The 24,456-nt window shown below is 49.9% G+C and overlaps 1 protein-coding gene across 1 annotated transcript in view; it reads right to left on the reverse strand.

Annotated features, from left to right (window-relative positions):
- Nucleotides 1-24,456, reverse strand: part of LOC138248718 (ADP-ribosyl cyclase/cyclic ADP-ribose hydrolase 1-like) — a 367,725-nt gene that overhangs the window by 212,125 nt on the left and 131,144 nt on the right. The window contains exon 3 of the mRNA XM_069202573.1: nucleotides 1,910-2,045. Within this exon, the coding sequence (XP_069058674.1) occupies nucleotides 1,910-2,045 (136 nt within the window). The remainder of the gene's footprint in view (nucleotides 1-1,909; nucleotides 2,046-24,456) is intronic.

The raw sequence follows: 24,456 nt of genomic DNA on the forward strand, positions 1-24,456 counted from the left end.
CTATATTAACATGAAATGTTTATGAATTAATGTGTGATAATGCTGTATAGTAACTATAATAATAATAATTTTGCTTAAAACGTGCACTTGAAATGTGACCACGGGTAGTGGCCGCCAATGTATACGTAGACTAATAATGATGACTAAAATGTTTATATTGTGTTTAAATAAGTTTATACTAATTGCGTTGTGCTGAAATCCCCATAGGCCTTAAATTAGCATGAGCCGAAGCTTAGCTGCTTGGCTCTCACAATAAATGTATTTTTCTATTTTGCAGTGTGCTGACTCATAAAAGGACACGACCCAGCATGATTCTTTTTTTTTTTTCAAACTAGAAGACGAATGTAACCATGTTAGATCCGTTCTCATAGCCTTTTTCTTGTTTGCAGAATAAATGTTAAAAACAAACTGAAACAGTGTAGATTAATGTAATGTACAAGGTCATTCAAACCGGTGAAGACAATGGAGCTGCTGACCAAAAGATGTGCAAAGAATTACAGAAAGATGAATTCATACCGGACGTGCCACCTCTGAAGACGTCAATTATGGAGACCAATCAAAGACTTGTAAAATAATATGGGGTGAAGAGTTAGGTTACCTAATGTATTTTCTGATAGGTTAAAGATAGTGGGGTATAACAAATGTCCAATAGAGTTTTGGGGGAATGTACAATGGAAAAGGGATGAAAACCCATGTCACGGGGAGTCATTTAGGTGGGTTAGGAAATGCTATTGATTTTATCCAGAAACTCTGTCACTCTGTTTGGTGACCTGTTGCTTTACTTAAAACCATCCTCGCCCCTTAGATTTGTCCATGTTACACTTTACCTCCTTATGAGGGAAGTGCCCTTTTACCCCGGAGCTGAGTTTTGACTGATGGCGAATTGACTGATGTCCTGAAGACGAAGACTGAACCTGTACGCTGACCTAAACCTTGGAGGATAATTATGACAATGCATTTGTGATTTGTCTGTTTGCTTTCCTTTCTAGGTACCAACTGCTTAAATTTGACAGAGACCTTAGATAGATGTTTTCCAAATTAGTGTTCTAAATTATTTTGCATGAAGCCCAACATGCTAATGCTAATCAGTGGTTAGGACAGGTGTTCACCAAAACTGACGCAAATAGACAAATGACCGAATCTATGCTTTGTTGCATTGACGCATTATTGACACTCTGCTACATTGATCTATGTTCACGCTGTGTTATGTTCTGATGTTTGTGATTCTCGCTTTAATGAAATCTTACCAAATCTTACCAAATCTTACCAAAGTTGCCATATTGTGTTTATGTTTCTTGGTTTTGAGATTGACGTACCTGCTATTAGAATTGTAAGCAATAGGGAATAAAACTCATAAAATTCTACTAAACCAGTGTGGTTATTCATGGCTGAAAGGTCACTGTAGCGTCTTGAATTAATTAATGACTTTGACTAAGGTGAAATGTATTGTTGCGATAAATATTGATTACATTATTGACGTATTGATTAGAATATTGATTAGTTATCTCGTCCTAAGGTGTCTCTCAACTGGGTCAAAAGATTCATTGGCCTAAAACGAGTCCTGATGTGTAATAAATTATCATAAAGGGACGCGTTAACACTTGCACACAAGACTGTTTTGTATAGTAATTGTACCTACACCATGCGAATGTTTGTTATATTTTTTTTGCATAAAACTAATAAAGAAGATTAAAAAAAAAAATATGGCAATCGTAAAAGATTTAAGAGAAAGGACATTTTTGGCAAAGTCCAGGAAAACTGTTGCCAAACCCTTTTTTAAATATATGTCTATAATTTGCACATTATTCTTCTCTCATATTTTCTTTGTGCTTAAAATGATAACGTGCATGGCTCTGAAAAAATGTATTTTTACTTTTTCCTACCCGTGCTAACATTATTATGATCATACCTGAAGTGTAAGATTTGCCACACCATAAGAGACCATTTGCGATGTATCCCAAGAGTGTGTCTTCCAAGGTGATTACATTTTGTGCTGCATTCACATAACGATGCACCAGATCAGATGTCTTGCTCCAAAACAGTGACTGCAATAAGAAAAAAAGTCATTATTATCAAGACAACCAAGGTATTATAATGTTATGACTTGTACATGAAGATTATGGATAAAACTGCTTCCTAAAAATGTGAAAAACTTCATCTCGATCATCCCATGAGAAAAAGTGGTAAATACCACATATCAAACAGGGCAGTGCCAATATCAGAACCCCTATCCAAGGGCAACGGGAAAAGCAGGGGTTACTGGTCCCAACCGTTTGGATTGAGGCCTTTTACTCCTGATGTCTCTCTGGGCAGCGTGGTCTGAGCAGTCCAAGACTCACAACCCAAAATGCACACAGTACAACAATAAATCAGTATCCAGCAAATTACTCACTTTTATGAAAAAAGGTAAATATTTTATTTGCTAGCACTATCAAATTAAAAAATATAACATTCACAAACAACCACACAGTCCCACTGAGTTCAGGGTTGTGGTGTTCCTTTGACAAATCCTGTCCCACACCCTCCCTCTAGTAGTCTGAGTCTCAAAGAGTCCACTTTGACTCTGAAAAAAAGCCAATGTTGTTCCAGCGCTTCTGCACTAAATAGCAGCATGCTCCCTTGGGACCAACAGGCCCAAATTAGTTTTACCTTTACTGGCAAACATGGTGCGTCTGGAGTTCCTGAGCACTCCACGTCTGTGGGTACTCAAAGCAGCTGCAGCTGACCTCAGGTTTCTCTGCCACATGCATCCCATGCAGCTGCATTTAGCATGTGTAGAGTACCTCACTCTTGGTCGGGCTCCTGAAGAGACAGGCAGTTCCCTGCGGCTCCTCCTGCTGACCCCCTGTCCAAGTCACAGGCAGAAGTCTGGCAGAGGACAATTTTTGGAGTCTCAAGCTCCCCTTCTTATAGTCCATTTTCAGATACCAAGGCCCATATTTATACTTTTTTAGCGCCTCATTTGCGTTGTTTTTTAATGCAAAAGCGACACAAACTTACAAAATAGAATTGTATTTTGTAAGTTTGTGCCGCTTTTGCATAAAAAAATGAGGCAAATGCATCACTAAAAAAGTATAAATATGGTCCCAAATATGATTTAGGGTCTGAGTCTTTGATATTTTTGAGAGGTGTCTCAATTGAATTTTGAATTGCCCACTCCTCTGCTTCTTCTTCCTCTTGGAAAGTAGCCAGTCACTGGAGAAGCAACCCCAAAGCTCATCATGGGATCACAGCTGTATCTTAGCTACAGTCATATGTGCATCAAAAGATTAGGCAAAGGTCCCTAGTTCTATTTTGTATGATTCTCTTATCAGCCCTATCTCCTTCCTAAGATGTGCCCAGGCCCCTTCCTTGTGACCTCTCATTGAATCAAAGAGTACCCTTTGAAGTAGGGAAGCCTGACTTTCCCCTCTCCAGTGTGTATCCCACAAAGCTTACAGGAATGCTGCAATTCACACATCTGTCTGGGGGTTCACTCTACCTTCTCTCCATGTTTGTCAATGCAGGTTTGGAGCTCCCAAAAATAAACCCAGGTCCCTCCATGTATTGTACCATCCACAGGCACATACACACCTAGTGATTGTATACTATCTACACTCACTGCACAGTACTGTATCGTATGTGTATTTTACAACTCCTATGCACACATACATCACCATGCATGCACTGCACAACACTATGGGGGTCATTCTGACCTCGGCGGTAAAAGGCGCTTACCGCCGGTCAGAAGACCGCCATTACACTGCCGCGGGAAACCGCCACGGTCATTCTGACCCGCAACAGGCAATCCGCCAAAAACCCGACATCCACAAAAGTCAGCCACACCAACGGCCAGCGAGAAACTGGCGATGACCAAACCTCCACCGTCACGCCAACAGAAATACGCCCATTCCATTACGACCCACGAATCCACGCGGCGGTCTTTCAACCGCGGTATTCCATTGGCGGTACACACCGCCGCGGTCAAAATACACACACAGCTCCAAAACACTGCCACATTGGTCATTTTGAAACACACACACCTGATACACATACAAACACCACTCCCACACACCCAACACAATATAAAACACACACCCACATCACCCACAAACCCCTACGACCACCATTTATTGACTAAGGCCAGAGAGAGACACCACCAGCTAGTACAGGGCATTCACAGGCACATAACACCATCACTCACACAACATCCACGCACAAAACACTACACACCACCACACTCACCACACTCATCACCACAAACGCCACCCCACACCTCATCCACACCACCCCATGGCACCCCAAAGACACCCCAGGTTTTCAAACGCTGAACTCAGGGTCATGGTGGAGGAAATAGTTCGGGTAGAGCCCCAGCTCTTCGGGGCACAGGTGCAGCACACCACCATTGCCAGGAAGATGGAGCTATGGCAAAGAATAGTGGACAGGGTCAACGCTGTGGGACAGCATCCACGAAATCAGGATGACATCAGGAAGCGGTGGAACGACCTACGGGGGAAGGTGCGTTCCTTGGTATCCAGACACAACATCGCAGTGCAGAAGACTGGCGGCGGACCCCCACCTCAACCCCCAGAATTCACAACATGGGAGGAACAGGTCTTGGCGATCCTGCATCCTGAGGGCCTCGCAGGAGTAGGTGGAGGAATGGACTCTGGTAAGTCTAATCTCAACTACTTAATTCCCCCACCCACTGGCATGCCAAATCATACCCCCACCCTCCCCCCCACCCCCATCACACATCCTCCTTGCTAATGTCTCACCATCACAACCCACCCATCCCAACACCAAGCCCTGCATGCGACCACAAACCATGGACACCCCTCACCTAAGCATGCCCACTGCACATACCCATCCCCCCCCCAAACCACCGTCACAACAGCCCCCACAAGGGAATGCCAGCACTGGGGTACACGGGCACCCACCCATTGCACGCTATGGCACACACAGAAGCAATAACCATACTCTTATACCCCTGCAGGACCCGAACGCCACGACACCGCCCAGGAGGGTCCAGAAATGTCCATTCCACCCCCAGAAGAGGCCCACAGTGATGACAGCAGCTCTGTCTCCCTGGACCCAGATGACCAGCCCTGCCCATCGGGGACCTCGGGACAGTCGGTTCCCCTCAGACAGCCACAGGCCACAGAAGACCTACCCCCCTCTGGGAACACCAGCACAGCACCCACCCAGCGGGCCCATGCCTCTGTCTCCAGGACACGTCAATCAGCGGTGTGTCCACCACTACAGGGCACCCAGGTTAACCCACCACCCCAACAACAACAGGGACCTGGGGGCAGTGGTAGTGGGCACACGGTCCAGGGGACAGAGGCCCAGGGAAACAGGGGAACTGGGAGGGCTACTGTGCGACAGGGGGAGGACAGGCCAAGGGAACCCACTCTCCACGAGGCCCTATCCTTCATCATGGGAGCATACCACCGCTCCCAGGAGACGATGGCGACGGTCCTGGCCAGGTTCCAGGAGATCCAGGTACTGCAGGAGGAACAGTTTATGGGGTTCAGGGAAGAACTCAGAAATATCAGTTCCGCAATGGGCACCATCGTTGTGGCTCTCAATCAGATTGTCAGCACATTGCGGGACCATGTGGCACCACAAAGGGCCCCTGTCACTAGCATGGACCAAGAACAGGCTACCACCTCCGCCGGCGCTAGTGGACAGGAGGCCCCGACACAAGAACAACAGGCCACCAGAACCCCACCCCCTGCAGAAGGAGAACCACCCCGCAAGCGGGGCCTGAGATCTAGGAAGAAGACAGAGTAGGATGCCAAGACCCCCGCCAGGAAAGGATACCCCCTGATTGTCATCCCACTGTCCCACATTGTCACCCTGTCCAACCTTAAACTGCCCCTGCTCCACCTTCCACAGGCATATGGACAATGCACCTGTGAGACTGAAAATCTGTACTCTGCCATGGACATTCCTCCACCATCACCCATCACCGAATTGCAACCATTACCCGAAATTGAGCACTTTAATAAACACACTTATTGCACAAAAATAATCTGGAGTCTGCCTGTATTTTTGAACAAATGTATTACACAGAACCGTGCCAAATGTCCAGTTCCATTGTGATGACAACATACCACTGTCACACAGCTGTAGTCCATGGGGAAACAAAGCAGAGGTCACGGAGTGGGGCCCACATCTCTGAAATTGGAAGGGAAAGTCACAACTCAGTTAACATACACTGTGGGGAAACTCAGACAGTAGAGAGGCAGGAGACATTAAGTAAATGTAAAATGCCGGTGTTGATTCTTACCTGTATGTCATTGAAAATACTGCTGTATCACTGTGTCCCTGTTGTCTGTGTCGTCCTCTTCGTCTTCCTCCTCTTCACTCTCCGCAGGCTCCACAGCTGCCACAACACCACCATCTGGACCATCCTCCTGCAGGAAAGGCACCTGGCGTCGCAAAGCCAGGTTGTGAAGCATACAGCAGGCCACGATGATATGGCACACCTTCTTTGGTCCTGTCATATGGAGGCACCTAAACCTGGCCTTCAGGATGCCGAAGGTCTGCTCGATCACCCCCCTAGTACGCCCATGGGCCTCATTGTACCGTTCCTCTGCCCTGGTCCTGGGATTCCTCACTGGGGTCAGTAGCCAGGACAGGTTGGGGTAACCAGAGTCACCAATTAGCCACACACGGTGTCTCTGAAGTAGTCCCATCACGTAAGGGATGCTGCTATTTCGCATGATGTACACGTCATGCACTGACCCAGGGAACTTGGCATTTAAATGGGAGATGTACTGGTCAGCCAAACAGACCACCTGGACATTCATGGAATGATAACTTTTCCTGTTCCTGTACACCTGTTCACTTTCTCTGGGGGGTACCAAAGCCACATGGGTCCCATCAATGGCACCTATGATGTTGGGGATATGTCCAAGGGCATAGAAGTCACCCTTCACTGTAGGCAAATCCCCCACCTCAGGGAAAACGATGTAGCTCCGCATGTGTTTGAGCAGGGCAGACAACACTCTGGACAACACCTTGGAAAACATAGGCTGAGACATCCCTGATGAAATGGCCACTGTTGTTTGAAATGACCCACTTACCAAAAAATGGAGTACTGACAGCACCTGCACTAGAGGGGGGATCCCTGTGGGTTGGCGGATGGGTGACATCAGGTCTGGCTCCAGCTGGGCACACAGTTCCTGTATAGTGGCTCTGTCAAGCCTGTATGTCAGTATGACATGTCTTTCTTCCATTGTCGACAGGTCCACCAGCGGTCTGTACACGGGAAGATTCCTCCATCTCCTCGCAAGTCCCAGCGGACGGTGCCTAGGAAGGACAACATGGAGCACAGAGTCAATCAACCCACAGGTACGTTCCCACAGCTTGCACAGTACACGATTCTCAATGCATTGAATGGCTTGTATGAGTGTTGATGCAAGGCCTAGGTATGTGTGACGCAGTATAAATTAAGATATGGGGGCCCTTGAAATGGCGGCTGCCTGACCTGTGAAGTGCGACAGTGGGATGTGAGGTCAATGCGCTGGCGTGGCATACCGTGGCGGTAGGCGGTCGAAGACCGCGGCGCAAAGCCGCATTGGTTAACATTGAACCCTATGGGTTTCAGGAGCGAATGACGATGTGCGCCGGCGGTCGCGGTACGCACCGCTGCGGTACGCACCGCCGCGGGCGTGACCGTCATTTTCAATCTGCTTAATCACTCGATACCTGATCATCCACAGGAGAGGACCTATACTGCAAGTGCTGCTGTGACCTAGGTCTGGAAGAGACAATGGCTGCTGCGACTGGGGAAAGGGCCCCTGCCTTCACTTCTGAAGAATTGGAGAAACTCGTGGATGGGGTCCTCCCCCAGTATGCGCTACTCTACGGTCCTCCAGACCAACAGGTAAGTACACTGGGACCATGGTTTGTGGCCAATGCCTGGGTTGAGTGAGGTGAATGAAAGATGGTGGGGAGGGGAGCGAATGAGGCATGCATCAAACGAAAGATGAGAGCATGTGCCACATGGCAAGGGTAGGGATGGGGGGCCACTCACATCGAGCATGCAGAAGGTGATGTTTGTTTCATTTTCTCCCCCTGCACATGTCACATAGGTCAGCGCCCATCAGAAAATCGACATTTGGCGTGCCATCGCCAAGGACGTCCAGACCCTGGGGGTCCACAACAGACGGGGCACCCACTGCCGGAAGAGGTGGGAGGACATCCGCCGCAGGAGCAGGAAGACCGCGGAGGCTCTGCTGGGGATGGCCTCCCAACGTAGGAGGGGTGCCAGTCGTGCTTTGACCCCCCTGATGTCCCGGATCCTGGCGGTGGCCTACCCCGATTTGGATGGGCGCGTGAGGACATCACAGCAGACACAAGGGGGTGAGTACAAGCACATTCTGCTGATTTTGCGCACATTGGAGGTGTCTGGGTGGGGGAGGAGGGCTGTGGGTATCCCTAGGCCAGGGCGTTTTCTGTAGGCTAGGCCCCTCCGTTAGGCATGGTCCTGTACCCCCGCCCCCCACCTCTGTAGGTTGCCTAGTACAGCTAATCATGGCCCTGTGTCACCTATGTGTGGAGTAGTCGTCCATAGGCTTGTAGGCCATGTCCCACGGATTGAGTAGTGTACCCCAAGTGTGCGGCGTAGTGCAGGGGGCTTCTGTGTCTGTCCTCTCCGCCAACGGTAGCAGTAATCCATGCACTCAACATGTCTTCGAGCACGAGGGAGCTGCATCTCACATGGCCATGGAGGGCCATGCAACTGACTCTGATTTCACCAGTGAGACGGAGGGCGAGGGGAGCTCCACAGCGGGGACACGTGGTGACACCAGCGACACAGACACGTCCTCGGAAAGGAGCTCCCTTGTGGTGGCAGCAACATCCGTGCCCACCGCAACAACAGGTACAGCCGCCTCCCAGCGCGCCAGCTCCGCCCTCCCAGCAGCCCCTCAGCCTTCGCCCCGTGCCCGCTCACCCAGGAAGGTGGGAATCTCCTTCGCCCCAGGCACCTCAGGCCCTGCCCCAGTTACCCCTGCTGCCATCAGTGAGGAGGTCATTGACCTCCTGAGGACCATCATTGTTGGGCAGTCTACCCTTTTGAATGCCATCCAGGGTGTAGAAAGGGAGGTGCACCGGAGTAATGCATACCTGGAGGGCATTCATTCGGGTCAGGCTGCCCATCAGCGATCGTTCAACGCTCTGGCCTCAGCACTGGCGGCAGCCATTGTCCCTGTCTCCTGCCTCCCTCCTCCAACTTCCTCAACCCAGTCCCACTCCCCTGTACCTCTGCCTATCCCCGACACACCATCAGACCAGCCTGCACACACCTCAACACCCAAGAGAAGCTCATCCAGACATAAGCACCACACATCACACAAGCATTCACACAAGCAACATCCACATGCAGACATGCCAACACCCACTGCCTCCTCTGTGTCCCCCTCCTCCTCGTCTCCCTCCTCCCTCCCTGTGACGTCTCCACTCACACTTGCATGCACAACATCTTCAGCCACTACGTCCATCACCAGCACACCCACCAGAACACTCCGCACACGTGCAGTCACCACCCCCACTACCATTTACACGTCCCCTGTGTCCTCTCCCAGTGTGTCTGTCACCCCCTCTTCCAAACCACACAAACGCAGGCAGCCAACCACCCAACAGCCATCCACCTCACGACAGCCTCCAGCACAAGCACCTGCACCCAAAGACACCAGACTTCACTCTCCTACAACCACCTCCTCTTCCTCCACTCCCATACCCACTACAACTACCCGTCCCTGTCTTACTAAATTGCTTTTCCTTTCCAACCTTGACCTCTTTCCATAAACTGACCCCCCCCTCCATCTCATAAGGCTCCAATCAACACCTCAGCCACCAAAAAACCTGGACCTACTAAGAAAATAGTGCAAGGATTTTGGAGTCCACCACCTTCAAGCCCAGCTACTTCGGCTGGGAGTAAAGAGACGGCCAGCCCACCCCCTGCAAAAAAAGCAAAGAAAGCCAGTGCCTGGCGCGAGAGGCCAAAGACAGCAGGCTCCACAAGCACTACCCTGGCACCGTCAGGGAGTGGGGTGCCACCTGGCACACCGGCCAAGGGAGGAAAGGGCCACAGACGAGCAGGGAAGGGTGGCAAGGGCAGCACGCCCGACAAGTCCGGCAGCAGGCGAGCTGCCCAGGAGGGCCCCGCCAGCCCCAGCCAAGCTGCCCAGGAGGGCCCCGCCAGCCCCAGCCAAGCTGCCCAGGAGGGCCCCGCCAGCCCCAGCCAAGCTGCCCAGGAGAGCCCCGCCAGCCACAGCCCAGCTGGGCAATGAAGCAGCGCCAGCCACAGCCCAGCTGGGCAATGAAGGAGCGCCAACTCAAGCAACGCTGAACATGGCAAGGACTGCCAAGGCAAGCACCGCTGAACAGGGCACCGCCATCTCAAGCACCGCTGAACAGGGCACCGCCATCTCAAGCACCGCTGAACAGGGCCCTTCAAGTCAAGAACCGCTGAACAGGACACTGCCATCTCAAGCACCGCTGAACAGGGCCCTTCAAGTCAAGAACCGCTGAACAGGGCCCTTCAAGTCAAGAACCGCTGAACAGGGCACCGCCATCTCAAGCACCGCTGAACAGGGCCCTTCAAGTCAAGAACCGCTGAACAGGGCCCTTCAAGTCAAGAACCGCTGAACAGGGCACCGCCATCTCAAGCACCACTGAACAGGGCCCTTCAAGTCAAGAACCGCTGAACAGGGCACCGCCATCTCAAGCACCGCTGAACAGGGCCCTTCAAGTCAAGAACCGCTGAACAGGGCCCTTCAAGTCAAGAACCGCTGAACAGGGCACCGCCATCTCAAGCACCGCTGAACAGGGCACCGCCATCTCAAGCACCGCTGAACAGGGCAACGCCATCTCAAGCACCGCTGAACAGGGACCTTCAAGTCAAGAACCGCTGAACAGGGCACCGCCATCTCAAGCACCGCTGAACAGGGCACCGCCATCTCAAGCACCGCTGAACAGGGCACCGCCATCTCAAGCACCGCTGAACAGGGCCCTTCAAGTCAAGAACCGCTAAACAGGGCCCTTCAAGTCAAGAACCGCTGAACAGGGCACTGCCATCTTAAGCACCACTGAACAGGGCCCTTCAAGTCAAGAACCGCTGAACAGGGCCCTTCAAGTCAAGAACCGCTGAACAGGGCACCGCCATCTCAAGCACCGCTGAACAGGGCCCTTCAAGTCAAGAACCGCTGAACAGGGCACCGCCATCTCAAGCACCACTGAACAGGGCACCGCCATCTCAAGCACCGCTGAACAGGGCCCTTCAAGTCAAGAACCGCTGAACAGGGCACCGCCATCTCAAGCACCGCTGAACAGGGCCCTTCAAGTCAAGAACCGCTGAACAGGGCCCTTCATCTCAAGCACCGCTCCGCTGGGCCCTTCATCTCAAGCACCGCTGAACTGGGCCCTTCATCTCAAGCACCGCTCCGCTGGGCCCTTCAACTCAAGCACCGCTCCGCTGGGCACCGCCGTCTCAAGCACCGCCCCGCTGGGCCCTTCAACTCAAGCACCGCTCCGCTGGGCACCGCCGTCTCAAGCACCGCTGGCCGATTGGCAGAAGGGGCAGGCCCGCAACTGTGTCGGGCAGGGCTGCACGAAGCACTCTGGGCACCATGCCTCCTGCAGAACCAGTGGAGTCTGTAATCCACTTGTGAGACTGTGGCTTTGCACTCCCCAGGATGGCACAGTGGGCAACACACCCACTGTAGAGACTTGTGAGACTGTGGCTTTGCACTCCCCAGGATGGCACAGTGGGCAATCCACCCACTGTAGAGACTTGTGAGACTGTGGCTTTGCACTCCCCAGGATGGCACAGTGGGCAACCCACCCACTGTAGAGACTTGTGAGACTGTGGCTTTGCACTCCCCAGGATGGCACAGTGGGCAATCCACCCACTGTAGAGACTTGTGAGACTGTGGCTTTGCACTCCCCAGGATGGCACAGTGGGCAACCCACCCACTGTAGAGACTTGTGAGACTGTGGCTTTGCACTCCCCAGGATGGCACAGTGGGCAATCCACCCACTGTAGAGACTTGTGAGACTGTGGCTTTGCACTCCCCAGGATTGAACAGTGGCCAGGGAGGCCCCTCGTGGATCTGGCGTCGTGGACTCATCTGGCTGAGGTGCCCCCCTTCCCTTCCCCCTGAGGTGCCTGTAGTTTTGCTATCTGATGCCCCTGCAGTGTTCTCTCCATTGGAGCCGGGTATCGTGTGTGGGCTTTGCCCATGTGTTTCGGCCCATTGGCCCACGAACAAAGGCTGATACCCAATTTGGACTGGACAATTTACATATGTATATATAGTTAGAGATGTTTGATATTTTTTTTTACTTAGCCGTACAATATACTTCAAATTTCAGGATCATTTATTTTTGTCTTTGCATTCTTCCGGGGGGTTTGGGGGTGTCACTCTGAGTTGTTGCTCTGCATTGATGTGTATGTAGTTGTGGGTGAGGGTGAGGGTGAGGGTGGGTGTGTCGCGTATGTGTGTCCCCGTAATTTTTTGCCTCCCCTGTGTCGTAGGTGCAGTACTCACCGTTGTCTTCTGCGCCGGCGTTCGTGCTCCTGGTAGAGGAGCAGGAAGACAATAGCTGGTAGGATGTGTAGTTCGGGTTCCATGCTGTCCAGATTCCTCGTGGAGTGTGTAGAGGTGAGCGTTTTCCGTTCGTAATGTCTGTTTCCGCCGTGTTTTTATCGGCGGGGCTACCGCCCCGGAAAAGGTGGCAGATTGGTGGGTTGTGATAGGGTGGGCGGTACATTGTCTCCCGCCTGTCTGTTGGTGGTCACCACCGCGCTGTTTGTTTGTCCCGCCGTGGCGGTCGGAGTGTTAAAGTGGCGGTCTCTGTTGGCGGTTCCCGCCAGGGTCAGAATTCCATTTTTTTTACCGCCTGCCTGTTGGCGGGTTGTCTGCCGCTTTAACACCGACTGCCAGAGTTGGAATGACCCCCTATATCCTTCATTTATTGTAGCACTCATAGGCACACATACATCAAGCACATGCATTCATCATTCGTGCACTGCACATAACTACATCCTTTATGTACTGTACCACTCATAGGCACACATATCTGTAGCACATGCACTCACCATGCACACACGGCTCAGTACTGCATTATTCCTCTATTGCACCATTTCCAGACAAATATACATCCAGCACAGATATACCTCGTATATGCTATGCAGCACTTCACACCAAACCAATGTAAGCCAAGGGTGAGTTAAGCACACAGCAGCAGAACTTTAAAAATAAGGGAGCCTGTAGGCGTCACTCAACTGAGAGAGGTTAAAAAAGGATCTGTTCACTCCTACTGATCACTACACAGTATGCTGCCACCACCGCATTTATGCTGCTGAACTCCTGGTGAAGGCAGTATCCTTCCACCACTATGAGGATAACACTTTGCCCACCCCTCCCGATCCAACAAGAACACAATCCATGAGACAGGTCTATGACATCGTGCACATGTGATCCATGTTTGCCTATGGCAGAAGAATCAGCATTAGGGATCCAGACATCAGTACAGTAGGGCACTCAGGACAGGGGTGCAGGTTGATTACCTTTTCGAAGACTCTTCCTTCCTCACAGGCAGATATCACACTTTCACAAAAATGGCATTAAAACATCATCCACTATTGTTCAGAAAACCCCTAATTCGGCAACACAATTTGCACTGCTGTATACAAAACCATTGCATCTATGTTTCCTGTACCCTGATCAACTTTGTTTAAGCTGGCCACCACCCTTCATAATTACTTCCTCAGATATAACCTTCACCTCTCTTTACTATTAAGTTATCTTGGATATTTTCAAGTATTGGATCTTCACATTCCATAGCCAGATCCAGAGCAACCAGCTATTCCAGTCCAACATGTTTTGCCTTAAAAACTCTCATCAACCATTGAGGTTTGTTTTGCAATCATACTGCTATGTTCCATATTCAAAGGCATCTATTATTGTCAGAAAGGATCATCATACTAATTTCCACCTAAATTAATTGACTGAAAGTCTAAATTGTTTCCCAAAACATGGCCACACTAATATCTGGGGACTTCAAACGTCTTATTGGCTACTGCTGTTTTTTTTCCTTACCTTTCTTTATGTACCCTCCTAATTCTCACTTTGACAGTGTACATCATACCCCAAATTCAAGACTGGCCACATTATTGACCTTCAGCACATTAAACAACTTTTTCATAGTTCCATTCTGAGATGTTTTTAAATGATTTGGAAATTAACAACCAATAATTGGAAAAATCAGAAACTCCATCAGTTTCAAATATTCAGTTATTTTCAAGGCTAATTAACAAAGGAACAGTGTGTGTAGGATTCATGGAAATGTTTACAATTTGTATGTTATTAAGACAAAAATAATATTTTCTGGAATTATGACCTCATGAAGATCAAAACCATTTCTAGAAATGTCATAGTGTTTTTTCCCAAAATGAGGAACATAAGTCCATATCAGGGTGAAAGAGCAGGTTCTATCACTTGACAGTGCTACAGAATCACACCCAGCATGAACCAAACACACCTTTGGGTATCGTGGATATATTTCTTATACTATATATATATATATTACAGTGACCTGCATAATGCATGAATTAATTAATGAATTGCCTTTTGTATGGTGCAAACAGGTGCTTCCAAGGAAGATTCCCAGTGAATCTTCAGGCTCTTTTTGAAAAGTACTTTTGATTTTAACATTCTTATGCAAGCCATGAGCCCATTCCACATCTTAGCTGCCAATAGCCCAAAGGAGTGTCCACTCTTCCTAGCTTTAAAAACTATAGATACATGAAGTAGTTCCTAATTAGGCGAGCAAAGAACTCAGATCGGTTGATATTCACAGGACATATTTCTAAGAAAACTTGGTCCCTTTTTCGGAAGCAAGGGTAATCAACATGGTCTTGAAGGGTCTAAATGGTAATCAACAAGGCCTTGAATTTAATCTGTTCATTTACCAGCAGCCAATGTAATCGCTTCAAACCGGCGCAAATAGATTGCTTCCTAGGAAAACTGAGAATTAGACCTGCTGCACATTTTTAACCAGTTGTAATTAGTTTATCAAATATGCCAGTACGCCAAGAAAAAGTGAGTTGGCAGAATCTAATCTAGAAATTACTAGAGCTACCACAATTGGCTTTCGAGTCTGCATTAGTAAAAAATAAAGAATCTTTTTTAGACATTTCAATATGTCAACTAGGGTCATTGTCAGAAATGCCAACAACATTCTGACTATCAAATTAGGAGTAAATGTCCTTCAACTTCTTGTGGAAATTCTCACGAGATTATCACACAAACACTGTGAGACTGGAAATATCTGTTTCATTGCCGGCTGGGATAGGAAAGATTAAATAATATTAAAGATTATGGCGGTCATTATGAACACAGCCGGAAACATAGAATTCCATTGATGGCGTTGAATGGAAACCCGCCATATAATGAAGGAAAATCCCAACCCCGCCAAAAATCACCAGACCACCACTCCCCGCCATGACCCTGTCGGTGGGAATCCCGTACCTCCCCCACCCCGCCACCACCAAGCACACCCAGATCCCGCCCTCCAAATAATGATGCACAAATCACCTTGGTGGACAGTGGAGGCCAAACGGCCATTGGCGGCTCCGACTGCCATGGGCGGCAAGTGGACTTAACAGCAAGAAGTGCACACATTGGATAAGCGTTTAACCCACAAACCTGACACACATCCATAACCCCATAAAACACCCCCAGACATACCCCACAGTCCTTTGCAACGAAACCAGGCAGACATCGAGTGCCAGCATTCAGGAGACGCACACCGACCCACAGAAGAGCACCCTCACCGCGTTCCCAGCCCTGACACCATTCACCACACTCACCATGTCACCCCCCAAACATCCACGCTTCACCGAAAGGGAGTTAAGGACCATGGTGGACGAGATCCTGAAGGTGGAGCCACAAATATTCGGGGCCTTGGTGCAGCACACACCCATCGCAAGGAAGATGGAGTAATGGCAGACCATTGTGAACAGGGTCAATGCAGTGGGACACCATCCACGCACCAGGGACGACATCCGGAAGAGATGGAACAACCTGCGGGGGAAGGTCAGGGGCATGGCATCAAGGCACCACATTTCAGTCCAGAAGACTGGGGGAGAACCGCCACCAACACCACCAGAATACACAGACTTGGAGGAAAAGGCACTGGCCATACTGCACCCTGAGGGACTCACTGGACTTACTGGAGGAATAGACTCAGGTAAGTCATCAACATATACCCCATATACACCATACCTGTAATGAATGCACCACCCCACCTCACCCACACCCACCAGGACCAATACCCCACCCAGGCATCAGCCACTAAATCCACCCCTGCATGACCACAGACCCACTAACAGGCTCACATCCCTCCCCCTGTGCACAGTCACCTACCACTTCAAGTACCCATAAAGCAACAACACCCCCCACCACAATGCAACCCCACAGTTGACGCTAAATGCAGTGTCAACCTCACACAGGTACCCTGTAAGGCCACTGAAAGTAACCCCAGCACAAAATATCCCAGTCCTGTTAACCTCAAATGTTCATGCAGCTGTAACAGACATGTCTATGTCCACCAACAGGCACCACCACCCATGCAACCCTAACAGAATGGTGGAACACAGGTACAGATGCGACAGTCTCCTACTCCCAACATGCAGGAAGGCGAGGGCCCCAGTACAAGTGGTACTGCCAGATCTGTGCAGGGGACACAGGCAGATGGGTCTAGGGCAAGTGCAAGGGTGGCAGTGGCCCAGGGGGGAGGCCACTGGATGGATGCAGCAGCCCAGGATGAGATATCAGAGGTATTGGGGGCCTACCAGCATACACATGACAGGTTGGCACAGATTGTGTCCACCCTTGAGCACAGTCAGAGGATGCAGCAGGAACACCACCAACAGGCCATGGAGCAGTGGAAACAGCACAACGCCACAATGGCCACCATAGCAGGAGCACTGCTGCAGCTGGTCCAAAACCAGTCTGACACCCACACAGGACAAGAGGCCCCCACTACAGCACTGGACACCCAACATGAGATTACACCATCAGCAGAAACATCCCAGGTACTACCCTCACAGGAAACCCAAGGGCCTACCATGTCATCCCCTGAAGATCAACAGCAGGCGCCCAAACGGACCCTCAAGCCAAGATATGGCACTGGAACCCCAGGAAAGAACAAGGCCCCCTTCAAGAAGTAACAACAATCTGCACTGCAACCATCCCACTCAATCAGCCACCACACATTGCTAAGATGCAATATGAACTAATGTAAGAAAAGATGGACCCATCATTAGTACCAACAAGAGTGCCATTATGTTGGTCTTGAGGACATCCACCCCTTACGACTTGCCATCACTGTAAATAGCACTATTCACTCCCTTCAACCAATAAAAAAACATTTCACACCTGTAACACTGTCCCCTGTGTTAAATTGTGAACAAAGTGAAGTATGGATGCAACTGGCTGATAACTACTTTATTGTGAAATCTGTGTATGAAGGGAGTCCTGTGTGCCTAAATGTTGGCAAGAAGTAAATGCAGAAAATGTCAATCTGTACCATGCAGAATTGGACCATGTTTCACCTATCATTATCAACCCCACTATATGACTGAGCACACTGCCAGTGTGTGTCACAAACCCCAATGTCAGGCCCAAGTCCCACACAGTTACTGGAAGTAGAATTGTATCAGTTGGGTCCTGGAATTGACATCTTCCCCTTCCTCATCATCACCATCACTCACCTCACCTCTCTGAGGTAGCTGGTCAGCACCCTCCACCTCCAAGAGGGGGATAGAATGTTTCACTGCCACGTTGTGCAGCATGCAGCAGGCCACCACTATTCTACACACCTTTTCAGGCCCATAGGCCAGGGAACCCCCAGAGTTATGTAGACAACGGAATCTAGCCTTCAGGACACCTATAGTTCACTCTATCACCGTCCTAGTACGTCCATGGGCCTCATTGTAAATCCTCTCGGCATCCTTCCTGGGATTCCTCACTGGGGTCAGGAGCCAGGGCCAGTTTGGATAGCCAGAATCACCTAGAAAAAGGTGCAATACAGAGTCGTCATTGTTAAGCCCCTTAGTCAGACAGCCTGGCTGTCTGCTATGTGTCAGTTAGTGACAGACACACTTACCTACGATCCACCCTCTGTCCTCTTGGAGTTGTTCCATCCTGTGTGGCACACTACTGTTCCTCAACACAAAGCAATCATGGACTGAACCTGGGAACATGGCATTCACATGTGAGATGTACTAGTCTGCAGTACATACCAATAGGATGTTCATGGAGTGAAAGTTATTTCTGTTTCTGTAAACCTGTTCACTGATTCTTGGGGGGATGATCGGTACGTGGGTGCCATCGATGGCACCTATAACATGAGGTATGTTGCCAAAGGCATAGAATTCCGACTTGATGGCAGGGAGGTCAGTACTTTGGGGAAACCTCACATAGGACTGCAGGTGTCGTACAAATGCATTCAGAAATCTTGTCAGTACCATGCTGCACATTGGCTGTGAAAATCCAGCAACCATGCCCACTGTCACTTGAAATGAGCCCGTGGCCAGGAAATTGAGTGCAGAGAGCACCTGCACTTCAGTAGGGATGGCATGCTGATTACAATTTCCCGGAGTTAGTGCAGTACCCAGTAAAGCACAAAGGGCCACATGTAGCAAAGTTCTGATTTGTGACTCGCAAATTGTGAGTCAGAGCGACTCGCAATTTGCGAGTCGCAAATCCGAATGAAGGGTAGTGTCCTTGACACTAATTGCGACTCGCAAGGGGGTCGCAAATGCCCACCTCATGAATATTCATGAGGTAGGTTGCAATTTGCGACCCCCTTGGGAATGGCGGCCCTCATAGGGATGGTGGCCTGCTGGAGACAGCAGACCACCATGTCTGTGACTGCTTTTCAATAAAGCAGTTTTTTTTTGTATGCAGCCCATTTTCCTTAAAAGAAAACGAGATGCATTACAAAAACAAAAAATGAAATGTTTTTGTTTCATTTTTTCAGAGCAGGCAGTGGTCCGTATGTGACACTGGTGGTAACTGCGATTGCTTTGCGACCGCATTCGCGGTCACAAAACAATCCTACATCACACCGCGAGTCGCAATTAGGAAGGGAACACCCCTTCCTAATTGCGAGTCGCAAACCCGTTTTGCGATTCGGTAACAATGTTACCGATTTGCAAGACTGTGTTTGTGCATCGGGAAGTGTTTTTTGCATGTCGCAAACAGCCAGATTTGCTGTTTGCGAGGTGCAAAAAGCATCGCTCCACCATGGTACTCATATCCACAAGTGATCTGTACACCGATGGTGCCCTTCCTCGCCACAAGGGTCGGTACCTACAAGGGGCATCAAAAAGGTGTGATGAAGACACATACATAGGCACACATTTTCATCATTTGTGCACTGCATAGTTCATTGTAGTGACTCAACATTAACTGTTTCCTGACAGATCTACATCTACGTCACAATGAGAAAACAGAGTATTTCATGTGTGGTATATTAAGGATTGGACCTTTCGTTGTGGAAGTGACCTCATACAGCTAGCGGTTGACGTCACAGCGTAAGGTGGTGTTTACCGCCATTTGCACTGTCATTTGATAAACATGGATGGCAATGAGGAATCCTGGTGCATCATGATCGCAGTCGGTGGTGACAGTGCACACTGCCGCGGTATGTACGTCATTTCGACATCGATTATTCACTTGACTCCCTGATCTTGTGCGGACAGTGTACTGCTGTTGTCTGCCTCTGGCAATGGATGTGGTTCGTGTTGCAGGGGAGAGGGCCCCGGCCTTCACCCAGGAGGAACTGGAGAGGCTAGTGGACGGGGTCCTGCCCCTGTACGCAAAACTCTACAGACGGCCAGAGGTACAAGTGAGACTGGGTTTGGGGGGCACAGTTTGGGTGTAATGAATGGTGTTGAATGGACAAATGTGTGCACCTCTGAGCCTGCATGGGCCGTGGTGCATGGTATACTGTGTGCGTATGGCTTGTAAGTCTGAGAGTACTGTCCGTCCCATAGTGGACAATTAGCCAGCTGTACCTATCTTGCTAGTGCCTGACCTCTGTGACCCATTTCTGTGTCACCCTTTTATGTCAACGCCCACCAGAAGAGGGCACTTTGGCATGCCATCACCAAGGAAGTGCGGACCCTGGGGATCTACAACCAGTGAAGCACCCACTGCAGAAAGAGGTGGGAGGACCTGCGGTGCTGGGCGCGTAAGATCTGTGAAGCCCAGCTGGGGAAGTCCTCCCAATGTGGAAGGGGTGCCCGTTGGGCACTGACCCCCCCCCTTATGCGACATATCCTGGCGGTGGCGTACCCAGATCTGGATGGGCGCTTGAAGGCTGCACAGCAGTCATAAGGGGGTGAGTACTCATTTCACAAACTTCAGTCTGGAAGGATGTCTGTGTGTGCATTAGGGTTCATGCTGCTTAGAGGCAGGGACTCCGACTGTCCATCTACTTTATGGTCCCCAAAGGGTGTAGGGGTGTCTTTGTCAGGTCTCCTATACATCGCCTCCTTAGGTAGTCCAGGGGATGGGTGTAGAGCAGTATACTGGTCAGAGGTCAGGGGCATAGCCATGGGCATAGTGAACGGTGCTGCCTGTTGGATGTGTCTTCTGGGTGGGTGTATGTCTGGCCATTATGTACCTACATTCAGCTATTTACAATTGTCTCTCCTGTTTTTTTCTCCCCATCCCTGTTCTCTTGTGTTGATTTAGTACAGCAGCAACATCTGGCAAGGGAGCTGAGGCACCGACAAGTGGGGAAGCAGCGGCCCACGGATCCTCAGAGGCAGAGACATCCGACACCCAGGGGACCAGTGGGTGGGAGGGCGAGGGGAGTTCCACTGGGGAGGCAACTACCACAGGAGGTAGTGACTTCGAGACCTCCTCTGATAGGGGCTTCCTGGCGGTGGCAGATCCTAGTGGCCACACCATTACAGTGACATCTTCCCCCCATTCCATCAGCGCCCTCCCTTCTGCTCCCCACCGAGTTGCCCGTGCCTGCTCCTCCAGAAAGGTGGGCGTCTCCTTCACCCCAGGCACCTCCTCACCTGCCCCAGTCAGCCCTGCTGCCCTCACAAAGGAGGCTATTGACCTCCTGAGAACCATCTCTGTAGGGCAGACAACCATTGTCAATGCCATCCAGGGGATAGCATCAGAGGTGCAGCAGACAAATGCCTATCTGGGTGGCATTCACGGTGCAGTGTCTGCCCTACAGAGATCTTTTCAGGCTCTAGCCTCCTCTTGGACAGCAGACAGTTTCCCTGGCCATTCCGTCCCCACTCCAACCTCCTCTACCCCTTCCAGCACTCCACTCTCTTCACCCGTCCAAGGCACACATTCAGTCACGCAGTCAAGCACATCAACACACAAAAAGCACACTTCTAAACACAAGCACCACACCTCCCACCACAAACATTCACAAAGCCAACAGACACATGCACACACAACATCCACTTCCCCCAGTGTGCCCACCTCTTCCACCTCCCTGTCTGTTCCCTCTACATCCACACACTCATGCACTACACCTTCACTCACTGTTGCTGCTCCTCTTACTGTACTCACCACAATAGCAGACATCCATACATTCACCCCATGCACCACACCTGCACTCCTCACAACTACTGTAGTTGACACATGCAGCACACTCACCAGACTTGCAGACACACACAACATACATCCACACCAGCTGTCTGTCTTCTCCCACTGTGTCCAACCCCCTCCTCCAAAAACACACAAACGCACCAAGACACCCACCCATCACACATCCACCACACCACAGCATACTGTCCAGTCACCTGCACCCACTACCTGCACCCCTACACCACATACATCCACTGCCTCTGCCTCCACTCCCACGCCCTCATCTAGGACCACCCCAATTGCTCTGAAGAAACATTTCCTCTCCCGTGCTGACCTCTTCCAACCCACTGGCCCACCCCGTCTTGTCCCCAAGCGTGCTCACCTCCTTGCCCTTTCCACTCCTACCACTTCACAGCCCACCCCTGTCCGCCCTTCACATTCCTGTGCTCCTTCCCAGAGAAAAAAAGGCCCGGGCAGAGCCTAGTCCATCTGGCTCCACCCGAACAAACCCCCCCTTCAAAGCACAAGCCCACCCCCCCTCCACCTTCCAAATGAAAGTCCAAGGCCCACCCCCGTCGCAAAACCCCACCCCCACCACCCCTGCCCCCATTCTGTGAAGTACCTGGATGCCCCTTAGTTGCCCCATTAGGTGGAGTACTGTGCACTTTTGGGAGTCAGGTTAAGTCCGTTGTGGCCCATGGCAATTGTAGTCGTACGGACTGGCCATTGGCCCTGTTTGGACTATTTGGCTCTGTGAGCTTTCATTAAAGATATCTGTGTGGCCTGTGTTTTGGCGACAGACTGTTGAACCCTGGTCATTTGTTTCATTATTTATGGGTGTACTATGGTCAAGTTGGATTTGCCTTGTGTCGGCTAAGTACCTCTTGCTGTGGGGTGTATGACTTGTGCTGCTGTGAAGGGTTGGGGGCATTGCAGGGTGGGTGGAGTGGGTGGGTATGTGAATGTGCCCTTTCCTCCCTTGTTTGGTAGGTTACAGTACTTACGGTTGTTGTCTTCGTCGGTGGTCTCGGTCGTGGAGGTATATGGCAAGGAGCAGGGCTGGCATGACCTGCAGCTCTCTATCCATTTCTGCGTCGGCGCGTTTTGTGGGCCTCCAGTGAATGTTTCCTTATATTTGCTTAATTTCCGCCTGGCTTTGTGTGGTGGTGGTCCCTGCCCCAGAACTTGTGGCGGACTGGTGGTTCATTATTTGATGGGCTGGTTGGGCCTTTCCGTGGGTCTGTGGATGGACTCTGCCGTCGTCGTGGGCACTCCTCTGCTGGCGGCGGGTGGTTTTCGGGATGCCTGTCTTTCGTTTGTTTCATTATTTGGCGGTCCGACCCGCTCCTCTGTTGGCGATTTGTACAGCCACTCCCGGCGGCGCGGACTGACCTCCATGTTCATAATGAGGGCCTATGTCCTTTGCCCTGTTGTTAGATGTATCACTGTGACTTGCCCTTCCTGCGATCCCCAGTTTCTCTGGCTATCATTTCATTTGAATCCAATGGATTCCATAGCAAAAATTCTCCAATCATTCTCCCACTCAACAGGTTTTCCATCCCTAAACCAAATCCAGAGCGCTGCTCTCCAAGAAAGCACAATGATGAATGCAGTAATAACAAAATCTGATTTGCATTTGGGTTATACCATGGGGGATCCCTAACCATCAGCTTTGCAAGTTGTATCTAATCATGACCTATCAAAACACAGGAGACCGTTTAAGGGTAGAAATAAGATTCAATCAGTAGTCACCCAGGAAGTACCGCCAAGGCCACCCCACCCAGCACGATGTAATAAACTCTTTATGATTTTTCAAAGAAATACCTCAAACTCAGCTCCTAACAGCACCTTTGATAAGCTTGGAGGAGAATTAAGGGGGTTATTACAACTTTGGAGGAGGTGTTAATCTGTCCCAAATGTGACGGATATACCACCAGCCGTATTACGAGTTCCATAGGATATAATGGACTCGTAATATGGCTGGTGGTATATCCGTCACTTTACCGTCACTTTTGGGACGGATTAACACCTCCTCCAAAGTTGTAATAACCCCCTAAGTGTGGAAATAACAGGTAGAGGGGAGGGACCACTTGCCCAGAAACAAATACCCAAACTCAAATCCATGATAGACCAGTTCAAGACCTCTGAGTTGCTAGGTTCAAGTCTGCAACTGAGTTCCCAAAAAGAGCGCAATCTAACAAAGATGGCCATTTTGCAGCTAGGCGCAATCAGGTGTTAGGAACTCAATACACAGTTAAACCTGACACCAATGTATGTCTCTAGGGGACAACACAATATATTATAATGAGGGAATATCCTCTGGTTCGTGAGGAGTATCTTGATGCTGTGGGACATAAACTTTTCAGATAACGTATTGTTAAGTTTGTCTCCAACATGAGATCATTAAGTGACTCTATGGCTGCAACAACAATAGTCTACTGGCGCTCAGAGGAAATAGCCAAGGTGGTATCAGCGTGGAAACCACACTTTGAGAAGTGCTGCATTAATATAACAGGGCACATAGAGGAGGCTTATCCATATATCATTTCAAGGAGGCCCCCATACGAGTTGAGTAGTCCCCCCATGTACAGAGTCTTGACCTCCAGTCTTCTTGATTCTGAGGAACCCCATTGGTAAAAATTGGTTAATTTAACAATCATATCAGAAATGCCTGGAGTATCTAACTTTTGGAAGAGGCATCATATAATTTCATTGTAAGAAATCTGGGCCCAAGATAGTGTGCCATTATTTCCATACATCAAATTTAACAACTTTGCTGTCAAATATACTTTAAAGGGCTGACCAAAGGATGATCTGTCCA

The sequence above is a fragment of the Pleurodeles waltl genome, chromosome 1_2 (genome assembly GCF_031143425.1).
Source record: "Pleurodeles waltl isolate 20211129_DDA chromosome 1_2, aPleWal1.hap1.20221129, whole genome shotgun sequence".
Classification (NCBI taxonomy): Eukaryota; Metazoa; Chordata; class Amphibia; order Caudata; family Salamandridae; genus Pleurodeles; species Pleurodeles waltl.